General features: G+C 38.1%; 1 protein-coding gene across 13 annotated transcripts in view; it reads left to right on the plus strand.

Moving 5' to 3' along the window:
• The window catches only part of LOC117569553 (hemicentin-1), a 232,156-nt gene that overhangs the window by 218,781 nt on the left and 743 nt on the right, over positions 1 to 12,632 (plus strand). For 3 of the 13 annotated variants that reach the window (XM_052005552.1, XM_052005551.1, XM_052005553.1), the window contains 6 exons: positions 516 to 549; positions 1,566 to 2,476; positions 2,634 to 3,128; positions 4,950 to 5,044; positions 6,816 to 8,609; positions 10,105 to 12,439. In XM_052005552.1, coding sequence (XP_051861512.1) covers positions 516 to 549; positions 1,566 to 2,476; positions 2,634 to 3,128; positions 4,950 to 5,044; positions 6,816 to 8,609; positions 10,105 to 11,379 — 4,604 coding nt within the window. In that variant the 3' untranslated portion in view covers positions 11,380 to 12,439. Of the gene's footprint in view, positions 1 to 515; positions 550 to 1,565; positions 2,477 to 2,633; positions 3,129 to 4,220; positions 4,277 to 4,949; positions 5,045 to 6,815; positions 8,610 to 10,104; positions 12,459 to 12,632 lie in introns of those variants that run through there. The other 10 variants (XM_034250762.2, XM_034250765.2, XM_052005555.1 and 7 more) reach the window with 7 other exon arrangements.

Below are 12,632 nucleotides of genomic sequence, written 5' to 3' on the forward strand. Positions count from 1 at the left end.
ATCAACAACAATAAATTTCCCTCTCGTTATTTTTTCCAATGTTTTGTTAACATTTTATTTCGTGCATTGCTTGCAAAACATTTTTAATTAATTTCGCCTGCAACCTCACACTCTACTTCAATCAATATCTATCTATCTATTTATCGATTGATCTATCTATCTGACTCATACACTTGTGTATAATATATATTGTTGTCTCTATGCTGCTTCAATTATTAATTGCTCGCTGTAACCACCACAACAACAACAACTCAACTCAACTCAACTACAACTACAACTACATCAAAAACAACAACCACAACTGCAAACAACAAACAACCACAAACTTCAACATTATAATACGCTGCTTTCAATGCTAATCAAAACTCTCTTCACACACACACACACTTCGCACACATAAACACAATTCAACAACATCTATAACATCTATAACAACGACAACAACCAAACAAACAACAATAACTTCAAAACAAACAAACAAAATTGTCATTTGATTTAAAATTCATTTGGTAAAGATCATACGGAAGTATCCATTAGCGCCAACCAGAGGTAAGTGCTGCATTTCTTTGCCATATTCAAACGACTTTACGAGTAACTTTTGTAACTTTTGAGTAATATTTTGTATTAAAATTTGAATTATATTTTCATTTTTGTAAAGTTTAAAAAGTATTTACAAGATTTATACAATCTATGAGGTATTTGTAGAATCAAAAAAAAGTTAAATTTACAATTTAATTAAATTAAACCAAACGCCAATATAGCTAAGGAATATAAATTCAATAACTTAAATTATAATTAAAGCGTTTCTTTCTTGTGAATTAAAATCATTCACAGTTCAATTATTTCTTTTTTAAAAACGGCATTATTAAAACAAATGATTCTCTTCAGTATTTCAATTACTTCTCTGGAAATTCTCGAAAAGTTTAATTATAAAATAGTCTCCAAAAAAAATAGCACTTAATAAATTGAAATTCTTGATAAATTGATAATATGATATTTCAGCCTTCACATGAAATATTTTAAAATTACAAAAATGTGTATTAAATTACAAAAAGATTTTTGTCTAATATGAATTAATGGTTTAGAATTTCTCCTCCTCAATACCTCAATTTGTGTACATTTATAAATATATTTATAAATTCTTCTCAATATATTTAATTAAAACTGCTATTTAAAACTAAATCTTTCAAAATATTTAAATATTTTTATAAATCTTAAAGCTAGCATGCTTTTTTCCGCTTAATAATTAGACTAAGAATTCAAGTTCCAACACAATTTTTGATTTAATTTTTCATGTTTTTTTCTCACGCCATTTTTTATGATTTTTCATTGCAATTTTTGCTAATCGTGCGCACACAACAAAAACAAAACAACTCGACAAACAACAACAACGACATACACAAATGTAAATTGTATTTGTAATTGTAACAATGTGTGTAATTTTTTTGAAATTTCGTATTCAATTGTTGCTTGCTTCGCTTCATTCAAAAATACACACGCTAACAACAACAACAACAACAACAACTGACAACACACACAAAAAAACACACTCACTGCAAATACAGCGTGCTATCATATCAGCCGGTGCTGCCACAAGTAGGCGTGGCACTGCCCATACAAGAGACAACAGAGACAACATTGCTGCCATCGACTTTGCTGCCACCGCAGCAACTGCAACAGCAGCAGCAACAACAGCAGCAACAACAGCAGCAACAACAGCAGCAACAGCAACTAAAGCTGCCCGCAATGGAGAACAACAATGAACTGGCCACGCCCCCGCCCACAGCGCGCAATAGTGCGTTGCATGCCACAGTGCCAAAGTCGCCACCACGCTGGCCACTGCGGCCGGGCGTCATGTTGCACGTGAGCAGCGACACCAAAGAGAATCTGGCAGTGAATCGCATGACGCTGAAACCGAATGCGAATGCGAATTCGAATCCCAACTCAAATCCAAATGCGAGTCAATTGTCGGCGCAGTTAAGTGCCGTGCTGAATGATAGCCAAACTAACTCAAATAGCACAATGCTAACCGAGGTGACGGTGATGGATGCAACAGCAACTGGAGCAACAACAACCACATCGACAGCGACAGCAATCGCAGCAGCAGCGGCTGCAGCAGCCAAGCGTAGGCTGATGAAGACTAATCCCAATGACATTGCCTTGCCATCGACAGATGCAGCCACCAGTTCAGCTGAAGTTCTGCCCGAGCTGGCCGCCTGCCTAGACAATCCGATTGCAGTCACAGCAACAACAACTACCACGACGGTGGCAACAGTTGCTGTGCCCGGGAGCATGCAACGCATTTGGAACTTTGTGTTTCGACGAGCGAAGCGCACGGAGCAGGACGATGGCATCAGGGACAGTCAGCGCAGCCATGTGGGCTTGTTGCATACATTTTGGCGTGGGCGTGGCAGCAGCGGCGAGTCGCCGTTTGGAGCACAGCATCGCCTCAAAGGCATTCGCAGCAGTGGCAGTGGTAAACAACAACAGCAACAGCAACACTCACGACTCTGCAGACAATAACTTGTGATTTTTTGTTTATTCTTTTTTATTTATGATTTGCCTAACTTATGTTGCCACACGTATCGCACACACTTAAACACACATACAATCGCATCTTCACGTATCGCTAGTCACCTACAAAAAGACGCCAACAGCAACTAATTCAACCACGACAACAACAACAGCGACAGCAGAGGCAACAGCAACAACGACAGCAACTTGCAGTCCCAGCAGTGTCCCATCACATGCCTCTGTGACATTTCAAGCGCCTTCATTAGACAAGACACCGCCAGCAGACACCACAGCAATACCAACAGCAATAACAGGAGCAGCAACAGCTGGCGCAACCGGAGCAGCAGCAACAGCAGTCCACGTTGGGCCTGGCTTGGAGCCAGCACAGTTGCAGCCAGTGCGGGGCATACTCAAGTGTCCCACGCCCCCGCCACGCCCGCCGCCACCCATATTGCCGTTGCGGCGTGGCCCTGGACACCAGCAGCAACAACAGCTGTCCAGCGACAGCGGCAGCAATACGAAGCCAAAGCCGAGTATTCCCAGCGGCAACACGCTGCCGCCGTTGCTCAAACGCACCGTTATGGTCTCACCGAGCCGTGTCGAACGCGTTCAAAGTAAGAACAAAACTCACAAGTCATCTGCCATCCACTCATATTCATACTCACACTCATTCCCAACACTCACTCCAACTCATTCCCCTCATTCAGACAGTCAGCCAGGCATTATTCACCGCTAGTCAACTCATAAATCATTTACATTGATTACGCTTTTCAATTGAATTCTGAATGTGCCTGGCTTGTTTATTAATACTCTTCTTCGCCTCGTACTCCAAGTACTCCGAGTACATACTTTTCTGCTCGTGTATCTGCAATATTTTCCACGCATAACGTGACTTTCCCCTATATATGTATCTTTAGCTATGGAAAGTTATTAAGCAAAGGTGACTTGCCAAATGTGCAGCACTTTATTGCGAAAACAAATCCCTCAATACACTCGCTATATGAACTTTTAGCTCAACGTTCGCAAATTTCATTTCAAGCCCAGCAATTGTTGCCTATTTGGAAATTGATGAATTGCAAGTCTTTGAGCTAGGGATTTACGAGCATTTTGAGTCCTTAGAATATTCTACGAAATTAAAATCTCAAGATATATAAGCGTGAGTTTGCTTTTAGAAATATTTTGGAATTCTAAGAAATTTTCTACGGAATTTTTATTAGAATATTAATATGGAAAATAATCAATGATAAAAAAATCTTTAGAGAATTCAATCAAAATAAAAAGAATTTAATAAAAAGATAAGATCTTATACATTGGACTATTAAAAATACTTAACATTTCTAAGATAAATAAAGACGCTGATAGATTTTTGAAATATTTCATATCGACTAAAATTCAGGCATTCCAGTTTGTGAAAATGTTATAATAAAGTCTTCTAAAATAAGCTCACTTTATATCATCAATTGTATCCAAGGAAGTCATTAAAAATAATAAAAAATGCATATCATTTATCATAATTTCCAACACATGTTTCCCAAATACAATGTTACAAAATATTCCATTCATATCAATCCAAATGTCATAAAAATCATCCAACAATCCACTCTCATTGTAAATACTGTAAACACGTACTCTGAGCTATCTATCCTCATTTTGCCTAATCTGTATCTCTTTGTACCACAAAAAACCTATCAACCTATCGCTGTAAGTAATTTACTATAACGAATCGAATCTCGAGGTTCTCATTTAGGCGAGATCAAGTGAAAAGAAAGAAAGTAAAGAGATAATGACAAAAAACAACAAGTAAGAGAAACATAATGCAAAATGCTCGATACTTCACATCATCATCATCATCAAAATTGTTTATAGATCGCCAAAAATCGCAGAACATCAGCCTAACGCAATCAGCAACTTGTCATTAGTCCAACTATCGATGTTTTCAAACTTACTATCTATGTATATATTTCTTAAACAATTTTTGTTTTCTTTTTTTTATTCTTGCTTGCACTTGTTCAATATTTAAATGTTGCCTGCTTGTGAATTGTCCTTTGTTCAAGTTTCCGCATGCAATTATCCTTTCTATAAAAAGACAAAAACTAAAAACCAACGTGATAAAAATTATAATTATTGTATGTATAATTTCTATAGGCTTTCGATTTCTAGGTATAATGAAAAAAAAGAGAAACGACTTTAGTTTAATTTTAGTGAAATGATTTTTAGCCTAAATAGTTTATGATTTTATGATTGACTAATTGAATTTTTCTTCTTTTCTATTTTTCCAAAATCTTTTCGTTTACATTTATCTCATTTGCTCTTCTGATTTACCAAAAATCGTCGCAACCAAAAAAAAAAAAAAAAAAACTTAAACCAAAAACACAACTGAAAACTGTGCAACGCTCTAATCGCCAATAAAATCAACCGATCCGTATACTATATAGTACACGACAAGTCGTCTTCACTGGGGGATCCATTGACGGAACCTGGCGAGTATGAGAATCTACCGTTTCATGGTCTGCAAACGGCACCTAACAAGGTACAGTTGATATCCTATTTGTTTAAAAACAACCTAACCTAGAATTGAGTATCGAATTTGTTCACTCACTGACTCACACACACACACTCACTCACACGCACACACACAAAGAAAGCATCCACACACACTGCGCTAATATCGTAATATCGCCTATAAAAAAAAGTTTGATCTTAATCGTATTATACTTAAGTACATATTATGTATAAGTCGAAGCTTTTGTCTCTTTTCAATGTCTATATCTATCACTCTTCATATATATCTATCTATCTCTGTCTCTGATCCTTAGTGTTATGTCATATACTATATATATTTATCTTTAGTTTGATTTACCTCTGTTTTATGATATAAGTACAACAAATAAATAGCGAGTGTGTCTAGTATAATTCTTATATAACTAGCCTAATCTTAAAGCTATTCGCTTTTTCCCATTGCCATTTTGCCATTTGCCTAATGATGTCTCATTCATCATTCATTTGTCATTTCAATGTCATTTTTTTGTGCTCTTTCGTTTCCTTTCCATTCACTTTACTTTTTTTCAACATCAAAAAATCAAGCATATCCGTTTCAGTTTTTACGCAAAAAAACACGAAACAAAACGAAATATAATAATAATAATGATTTATGTGTCTTCAAGCGAATTTATCTTGAATTTCATTTCTCTTTGGGTTTGGTTTTTGATCTCTGCTACAAACGTTAATTTAAGTCCCCCAAATTGTATGCCTAATTGAAGTGATAAATGTTTTTCTTCTTGTGAATATATTTTATAGTGCAGTAGTTAATATTGTTTAGCTTGTAAGTTTCTTATAATTAATTTAATTTATTTTATTTAAATTTCAACATATATTTTTTACACATTCTACTCAGCAAATATGCGAGCCTAGCTGGATAACTAAAAATAATATAAATTGCTGAGCAAAAATGAAAAATTAGCATTTAATTTAGTGTAATTTGTCTAAAGAACTTGAATTCTAATTTTAGGGAGTGTGGAAGAATAACTGATTTAAATTGAAAGTAGTCAATTAATTTATGGGATCAGTTTAATTTCAATGATAATACTCTGCACTTAAAGAGATAGTTTTTGATATTATAATGAACAAACTGTGGTTTGCAGATAGTGTCCAAAGGGTAAAAATCACAATGTAAACATTGAACTTAAGGGGAAACTATTGTTTTCAAAATATTCTTGAATTTTGAAAGGACACCGACTTAATTAATTAATTGGATACTTGAATATTAGCCATATTATTATATGTGAATTTCTGAATGTTCTCCATTAAAATATTGTTATTTAATTTCTTCTAAAAGAACTGCAATACAACGTTAGCTGCAAAATGTTACTTGAAATACTTAACTAATTATAACTAAAAAAAATGAAGAAAATTCCAATCAAACGGAATAAAATATTTGTTAACTTAATCCGTTGCTAAGCTCGCATATTTCGAAAAATACACAAAATTGTGGAATCACAAACTGAATAAATTTCCTCAACTGAATTTTGCCATCAATGTTGTTTCGCTAGTTTCGACACATTTGTTTCAAACACGAAAACAACGTACAACAATTCACTCACAAATTAATTAACTCAAACTCTTTAACTGTAAAACAGCCAACTCTAAATTCGTAACTAACTAAAGCTCAAACGCAAAAAGAGAGTCATAAACTAACCAACAACTAATCGAATGTTCTCTCTCTTTAACACGCTCGCTCTCTTCTAACACGCTGCATGTATCCGCCTCCGCCTCCGCAACCGCATTCGTATCCGCATCCGCAGTTCTCTACTACCCCTACAAATTTTAATAACAACACAAATGTGGTGCGCGTCGCTCCACGACCCAAGAGACTCAATGGAAATATTGGTCAAGCCATGAACAACCCGCAGCAGATGCATCACCAGACTCTACAGCATCCTCAACAGCAGCAACACTTCTACGACCAGCAGCAGCAGCAACAACTTCAACAACAGCAGCAGCAACATCAGCAACAGCTGCAGTACAACACTTTGCAGTACGGGCGTGGCTGCACAGCCCCGCCCCCTCACAATCGTAGCATGGATCAACTCGAGTCCAGTTCCGATCAAATCCAATACAATCTCAGCAATTGCTTTCCCAAAAGCTACACCGAATACTATCAGCAACATCATCACCAGCAGCAACAACAGCAGCAGCAACAATCACAGCAGCAGCAGCCACAAACATCGCAGCAGCAATCACAAAAGTTTCACACAAATTCAGCATCCAATGCGCAACTCTTGAATGCCATCGAACACGATTATCAACCCACATATGCAGTTGTAGAACGCCTGCCACCGCCTCCCCCCGCTCCGAGTTCAGCGTTGCTCAACACGAATCCTTTTCTGGCCGCCAGCAACTTTAAGAAATACGATGCCGCTGGACAGGAGGAGCTGCTGGGCAGCATGCAGCGTGGCAAGCGAGGCAAGGCCGCCAGTTTGCTCGATCGCATGGACATGGACAAGAAATTCTATTCACTCAAGTTTCCCAATGGCGGTGGTGGCAATAACAAACTAAAGAAGCCCGCATACAATCTAAACGCATCGCTGGCAACAGCCACGGCGAATGCAACGTCGACGGCGCCAAAGTGCAAGCGGCATCATTCCTTTGCTGGCGGTAGCCATGGCGATATTGAATCCAATGGCAAGCCCATGCGTCTGTACGATCCGCCTGTTTATGAGAATGTGGCGGATAAGTGCAACGGCGACACATTGGACAATGAGATGGGCGACGACGGCAGCAGCAACATACTGAACGCTGGCAGCAATCTCAACTTGAGTTTGAATCAAAACCTGGCCACTGTGCAGCTGCATACGCAGCCAACGGCTGCCGTCGTCTCGCAAAGCCACAAGAAGAAACATCACCATCGCCAGCACCAGCAAAAGGCTGATGCCCAAGCCGGCGCCGTTGGCGCTGACTTTCAACTGATGGAGCCCGAACGCCTTAGCATTTATCGCAGCGATTCGGGCATCTCGAATAGCTCGTATGAATCGCAGCTGCCGGCGCTGGGCCAACGTACGCCCAAGTCGCACAAGGCCAGCTCTTCGGGTCTGAATCTGACCCGCAAGCCAGTCTACATGAATGTGGAGGGTCAACAGCAGCAGCAGCAGCAACATCAGCAGCAGATGGCAGCACGTGCCGGCTCACCGGCGCACAATATTAATTCGTCCTATGAATCGGCTTCGTCGGCGCCAGTCACAGATCCCACCTCGCTTAGCTCGTGCAATTCGCTTTATAGCAGCGGCACCGGCACCGTTAGCGTCAGCAACACTCGCTGTAATCGCCATCCAGCATCGCACCATCAGCAACAGCAGCAGCAACAGCAGCAACATCAACATCAGAAGCAGCCAACGCCGGAAATCACAACACCCGAGGATTACGAGCAGTACCAACTGGGCCATCAGCCCGGACATTCTGCCTCCATGTTGTCTGTGGCCAGCAGCATCAGTGCCGCCAGTCGTGGCAAGTGCAAACCCTCCGCCAGCACAACGGCGGCAACATCGGCACTGCAACTGCAACAGCAGCAGCAGCTGTCGCAACGCATGGGTCCGCATGAGGTGCGTATGCTTCAAGATTCGTTTTAGGCTCAACGGGGCATGTGGCAGGCAGCTCAATTACTGGTGGCAATCCTTCAATTTGCACACAACACACTTGCCACACAATTACCGCCACCATTTCTCTCTCTTCTACATTCATTTTCATCTGTTTAAAAATTAAATTCAAGAAAGGTCTGAAAGAGAACTCTCTGATTAGCTAAAATTTCTATTGGGTTTTAATTGCTTTAAGTTCAAATTATTGCTTGAATTATTTATTTGCTAAAAACAAAACAATAATAAAGAAATAAAATGGTTTTAGGTTCACAAAGGTGTATATACAACTTTTAGGAATTTTGTAATTTTGTAGAAACGAAAGAAATTATAAATGAATATTACTAGCTAAGTGTTTTAACTTGGAGAATTTATACATGTTGATATTCAGAGCTCCTTGAAGAGAAAGTTGGAATGGAACACTAATTTTGTATACTTAGTTAAGATAAACCATTAATTTTTTTATGTAGTATTTAATCAGTTTTCACAGTGAAATTAAACATTTGAAGAATTTAAATTTTGCTTATCCGTTTCAAAGAAACATTTTTACACTTCGTTAGAAATGCAAAATTTCTTTAGAATGCTTTCATACAATTTGAGCACTTCCTAAAAATACAAGGAAAATAATTACGTGTAAATTCTGAATTAGATACGTTATTTAAAAATGCCTATAAAATGAGGAGCAATGGAATAAAATTCGGAGAAATATTTAGAAAAGGTTGGATTTGCATTAGGCGGTAATTAATTTGATTAAATTACATTTGTTCTATGTTGTTTTAATCTTCACACTTTAATTTTTAATTCTTGTTTGAATTTCTGTTTGTTCTGGAGAGAATTAGATGGTAATTAATTCAATTCAATCAGTGTTGATCTTTTTATTTTTAAATACAATTTTCAATTATCGTTATTTTGCAAATTTGTCAATTCTGGATAGAATTATTTGGGAATCGCTTTTATTCTATTTGTTTATAAATACAATTTTCAATTCTTTGTAATTTGTGTTTATTCAGGATATAATCAAAATGGAATTAATTTGGTTGATTTAGTTTTTTTTAATTCTCGTTATTTTGAATTTGTTCTTGTTCATATAAAATGAGAAATCATTTTTGGTTCTCGTTGTTTTGAATTCGTGTTAATTAAGGGGAAAAAAAAGAGAATTAATTTGATTAAATCGCTTTTGTCTAGGTTATTTTTTAAATATTCACATTTAATTTTTAATTCTCGTTATGTTGACCACAAATTTCTTACATGATTTCATTATTTTCAATTATTTTCTTTTACATGTCGCACATTTGCTTTAATTGCATAAACATATTATTTTGATGAAACAACAACAACTGCAATGCTGTCGCCACTCACAACAACAACAACAACACGAATAATAAAAATAACTATTACACAAAATATAAAATGAATGCATGTGAAATGCCTTTTGATAAATCGCCAACCACAAAACTAACCGCAGTCAAACCAATTGCTGGCCAATAATCCATTTTTAGCACTTAAACGGCATAACAACAGCAACTGCAACAGCAGCAGCAACAACAACAACAGTGTTGCCTGCAGCAAGAAACTACGACGACAGACCATCAGTGACCCCTACGCACATATCAAACGGTATTATGCCATCGATGCCGAAGCCCCTAATGCCAACAGCAACAACAACAACGGCAACTTCGATGAAGCCGTTGGTGCCAACAGTCATTGCTGCACGGCAGCAGCAGCAACGTCAGCAGCTGCAGCTGCAGCAGCAACGCAACAAATTAGCAGCAACAACAATGGGCGGCGGGCTGAGCATGGGCAACGGGGGTGTGGCCATCATCAACAACAAATGCTAATGCCAAATGAATTGCAGCTGCAGGCAAGTCGATTAGCTGCCACCTCCAACTCCAACTCCAGCGCCAACGCCAACTCAAACTCCAACTCTAATGCCAGCAATGTTGACGGCAATCAGAATTTAAGATATGTACCGCCGATGCCAAGTGCAACACAGCCAGTGGCTGGCGGGGCCTACGATTGTTTGGTGGTGCGTCGTCCGATGCGGTTGCCGTTGCGCAAACATCACACCTTCCACTTTCAGACCACGCAAACGGCCAATGGCAAATTGCAGCAGCTGCGACGTCAGCTGCAACAGCAGCAGCTGGAACGGGAGCAACAGCAGCTAGAGCTTGGGCCCCTCATCTATCGACCATTGGCGCTAAGTGAGCGGCATGCCTTTAAGCCAATATCGCCAACACCTGCAACACCTGGAACAACAGCAGCAGCAGCAACCAACGCATTGCCTGATTATGAAAAACGCAAAGAGAATGCGACACAGCAGCAGCAACAGCAGCTGCAACCAATGGCGTTGCAACTAAATCCTGCCGCTTCGTTAGAGGCATTAGAGGTGCTAACTAAAACGCATCCGGACTTTATGTTTACACGACCAAAGAAGGAACAAAACACGGCAACAACAGCAGCCACTGTTGCTGGTGAGGCAGAGGAGGAGGAGGATTTGGGATATTCCTTTTGCGAGGAAGAGTATATGGTCGATGATGACAACGGCAACAGCAATGACAATGTTGTTGATGAACAGCTAGTTGATGAAGAGGATGAGGAGGAGGAAGCACCACACAATGCCACAGCACCGCCCACAACACCCGCCCACAGCAACAACAACAACAGTGCAGCCATTGCCAATGCCACAGCGGGGGCATTGAGATACTTCATGACGCAGAGCTATCGCGAGGTGCACATTTAGAATGCCACCAAATTTGGGGGCAAACACAAAAGTTAGACAGGCCTAAACGACGCATACAAGGTATTTAGAGTAATAACGCAAGTAGATGAAACACAACGTGAAAATGAAAAACGGAATAAGTACATATTTATACTTAGCATAATTCAAGAGAAAGAAAACTTAATTAAAATATACAATAGTTTCTAGCATAACAAACAAAAAAAATGAGAGACAACAACAAACTACATTCTGCATTATTCTCATATCTCATAAATATATATTCATAAATATATTCACCAATAATAGACGCGACTCGCTTGGCCGCTAGCGAAGCCCGAGATTCTCAACCCAATATGAAGAAATCGAATATATATAGTCTATATAGCAAGTGTGCTAAAGGTCACAGATGACACGCCGCTGCTTTGTTAGTGTAAATAGTTAGCTTAAATTTAAACTTGATAAATTATTAATTAACAATACAAAACACTTAACATTCCCAGCACAACAACAAAAGCGAAAAGCGATTCATTCAGACAAAATCTATATATATAATGAAATATCTTTAAGTATTATGCATTAAGACAACTCTGACTGTATGTGTGTTAAGTTTGAAGTAGTTTTGTGTAAATTACAAATTTAGATATGTGTATGTATATGAAAAACTTGTATTGTATATAAATTTACTATATAGAAAGCAACATTTATAATCTATGATTTAAGCAGCAAAACCAAACAGAAGCCAAGCCCATACTATTTTGTATTAAGCAACGTATTTATTCTATATTTATTTAATTAATTTAATCGATATTTATAATTACCAAAGCAAAGCATTAAACGAAATTCAAGCCTAACCCAAAGACATGGTCATCAAATACAAAGCTAACTACAACAAGAACATCATCAACAACAACAACTACTACATCGAATTAAAAATTCTTGTATTTAAAGTGTGTTCTAAATGACAAAAAACATTGTTGATTTCTTATAGCATGTGTCCGATTTTGAGGATCCATACAAAGGCAGCAATACCTATATATTCTAAATTCATTTTGTATAACTTTCCAACTAAAATGCCCAGCTAAATGTTTTATGTCACAAAGGTAAATCCATCGTTTACTTCTTTTTTTTCTTTTTAAGTAATTCAATTTAATTGTATTTAATAATTTATTTCAACTGTCGTGCTGTCAATTTGAGATTCAATTCGATTCGATACTTGAAATCGTTCAATATGCTATGCTAGCACACACTTTACTCACGCTCGCATTTCAGCTCTC

The sequence above is a fragment of the Drosophila albomicans genome, chromosome 3 (assembly GCF_009650485.2).
Source record: "Drosophila albomicans strain 15112-1751.03 chromosome 3, ASM965048v2, whole genome shotgun sequence".
Taxonomy (NCBI): Eukaryota; Metazoa; Arthropoda; class Insecta; order Diptera; family Drosophilidae; genus Drosophila; species Drosophila albomicans.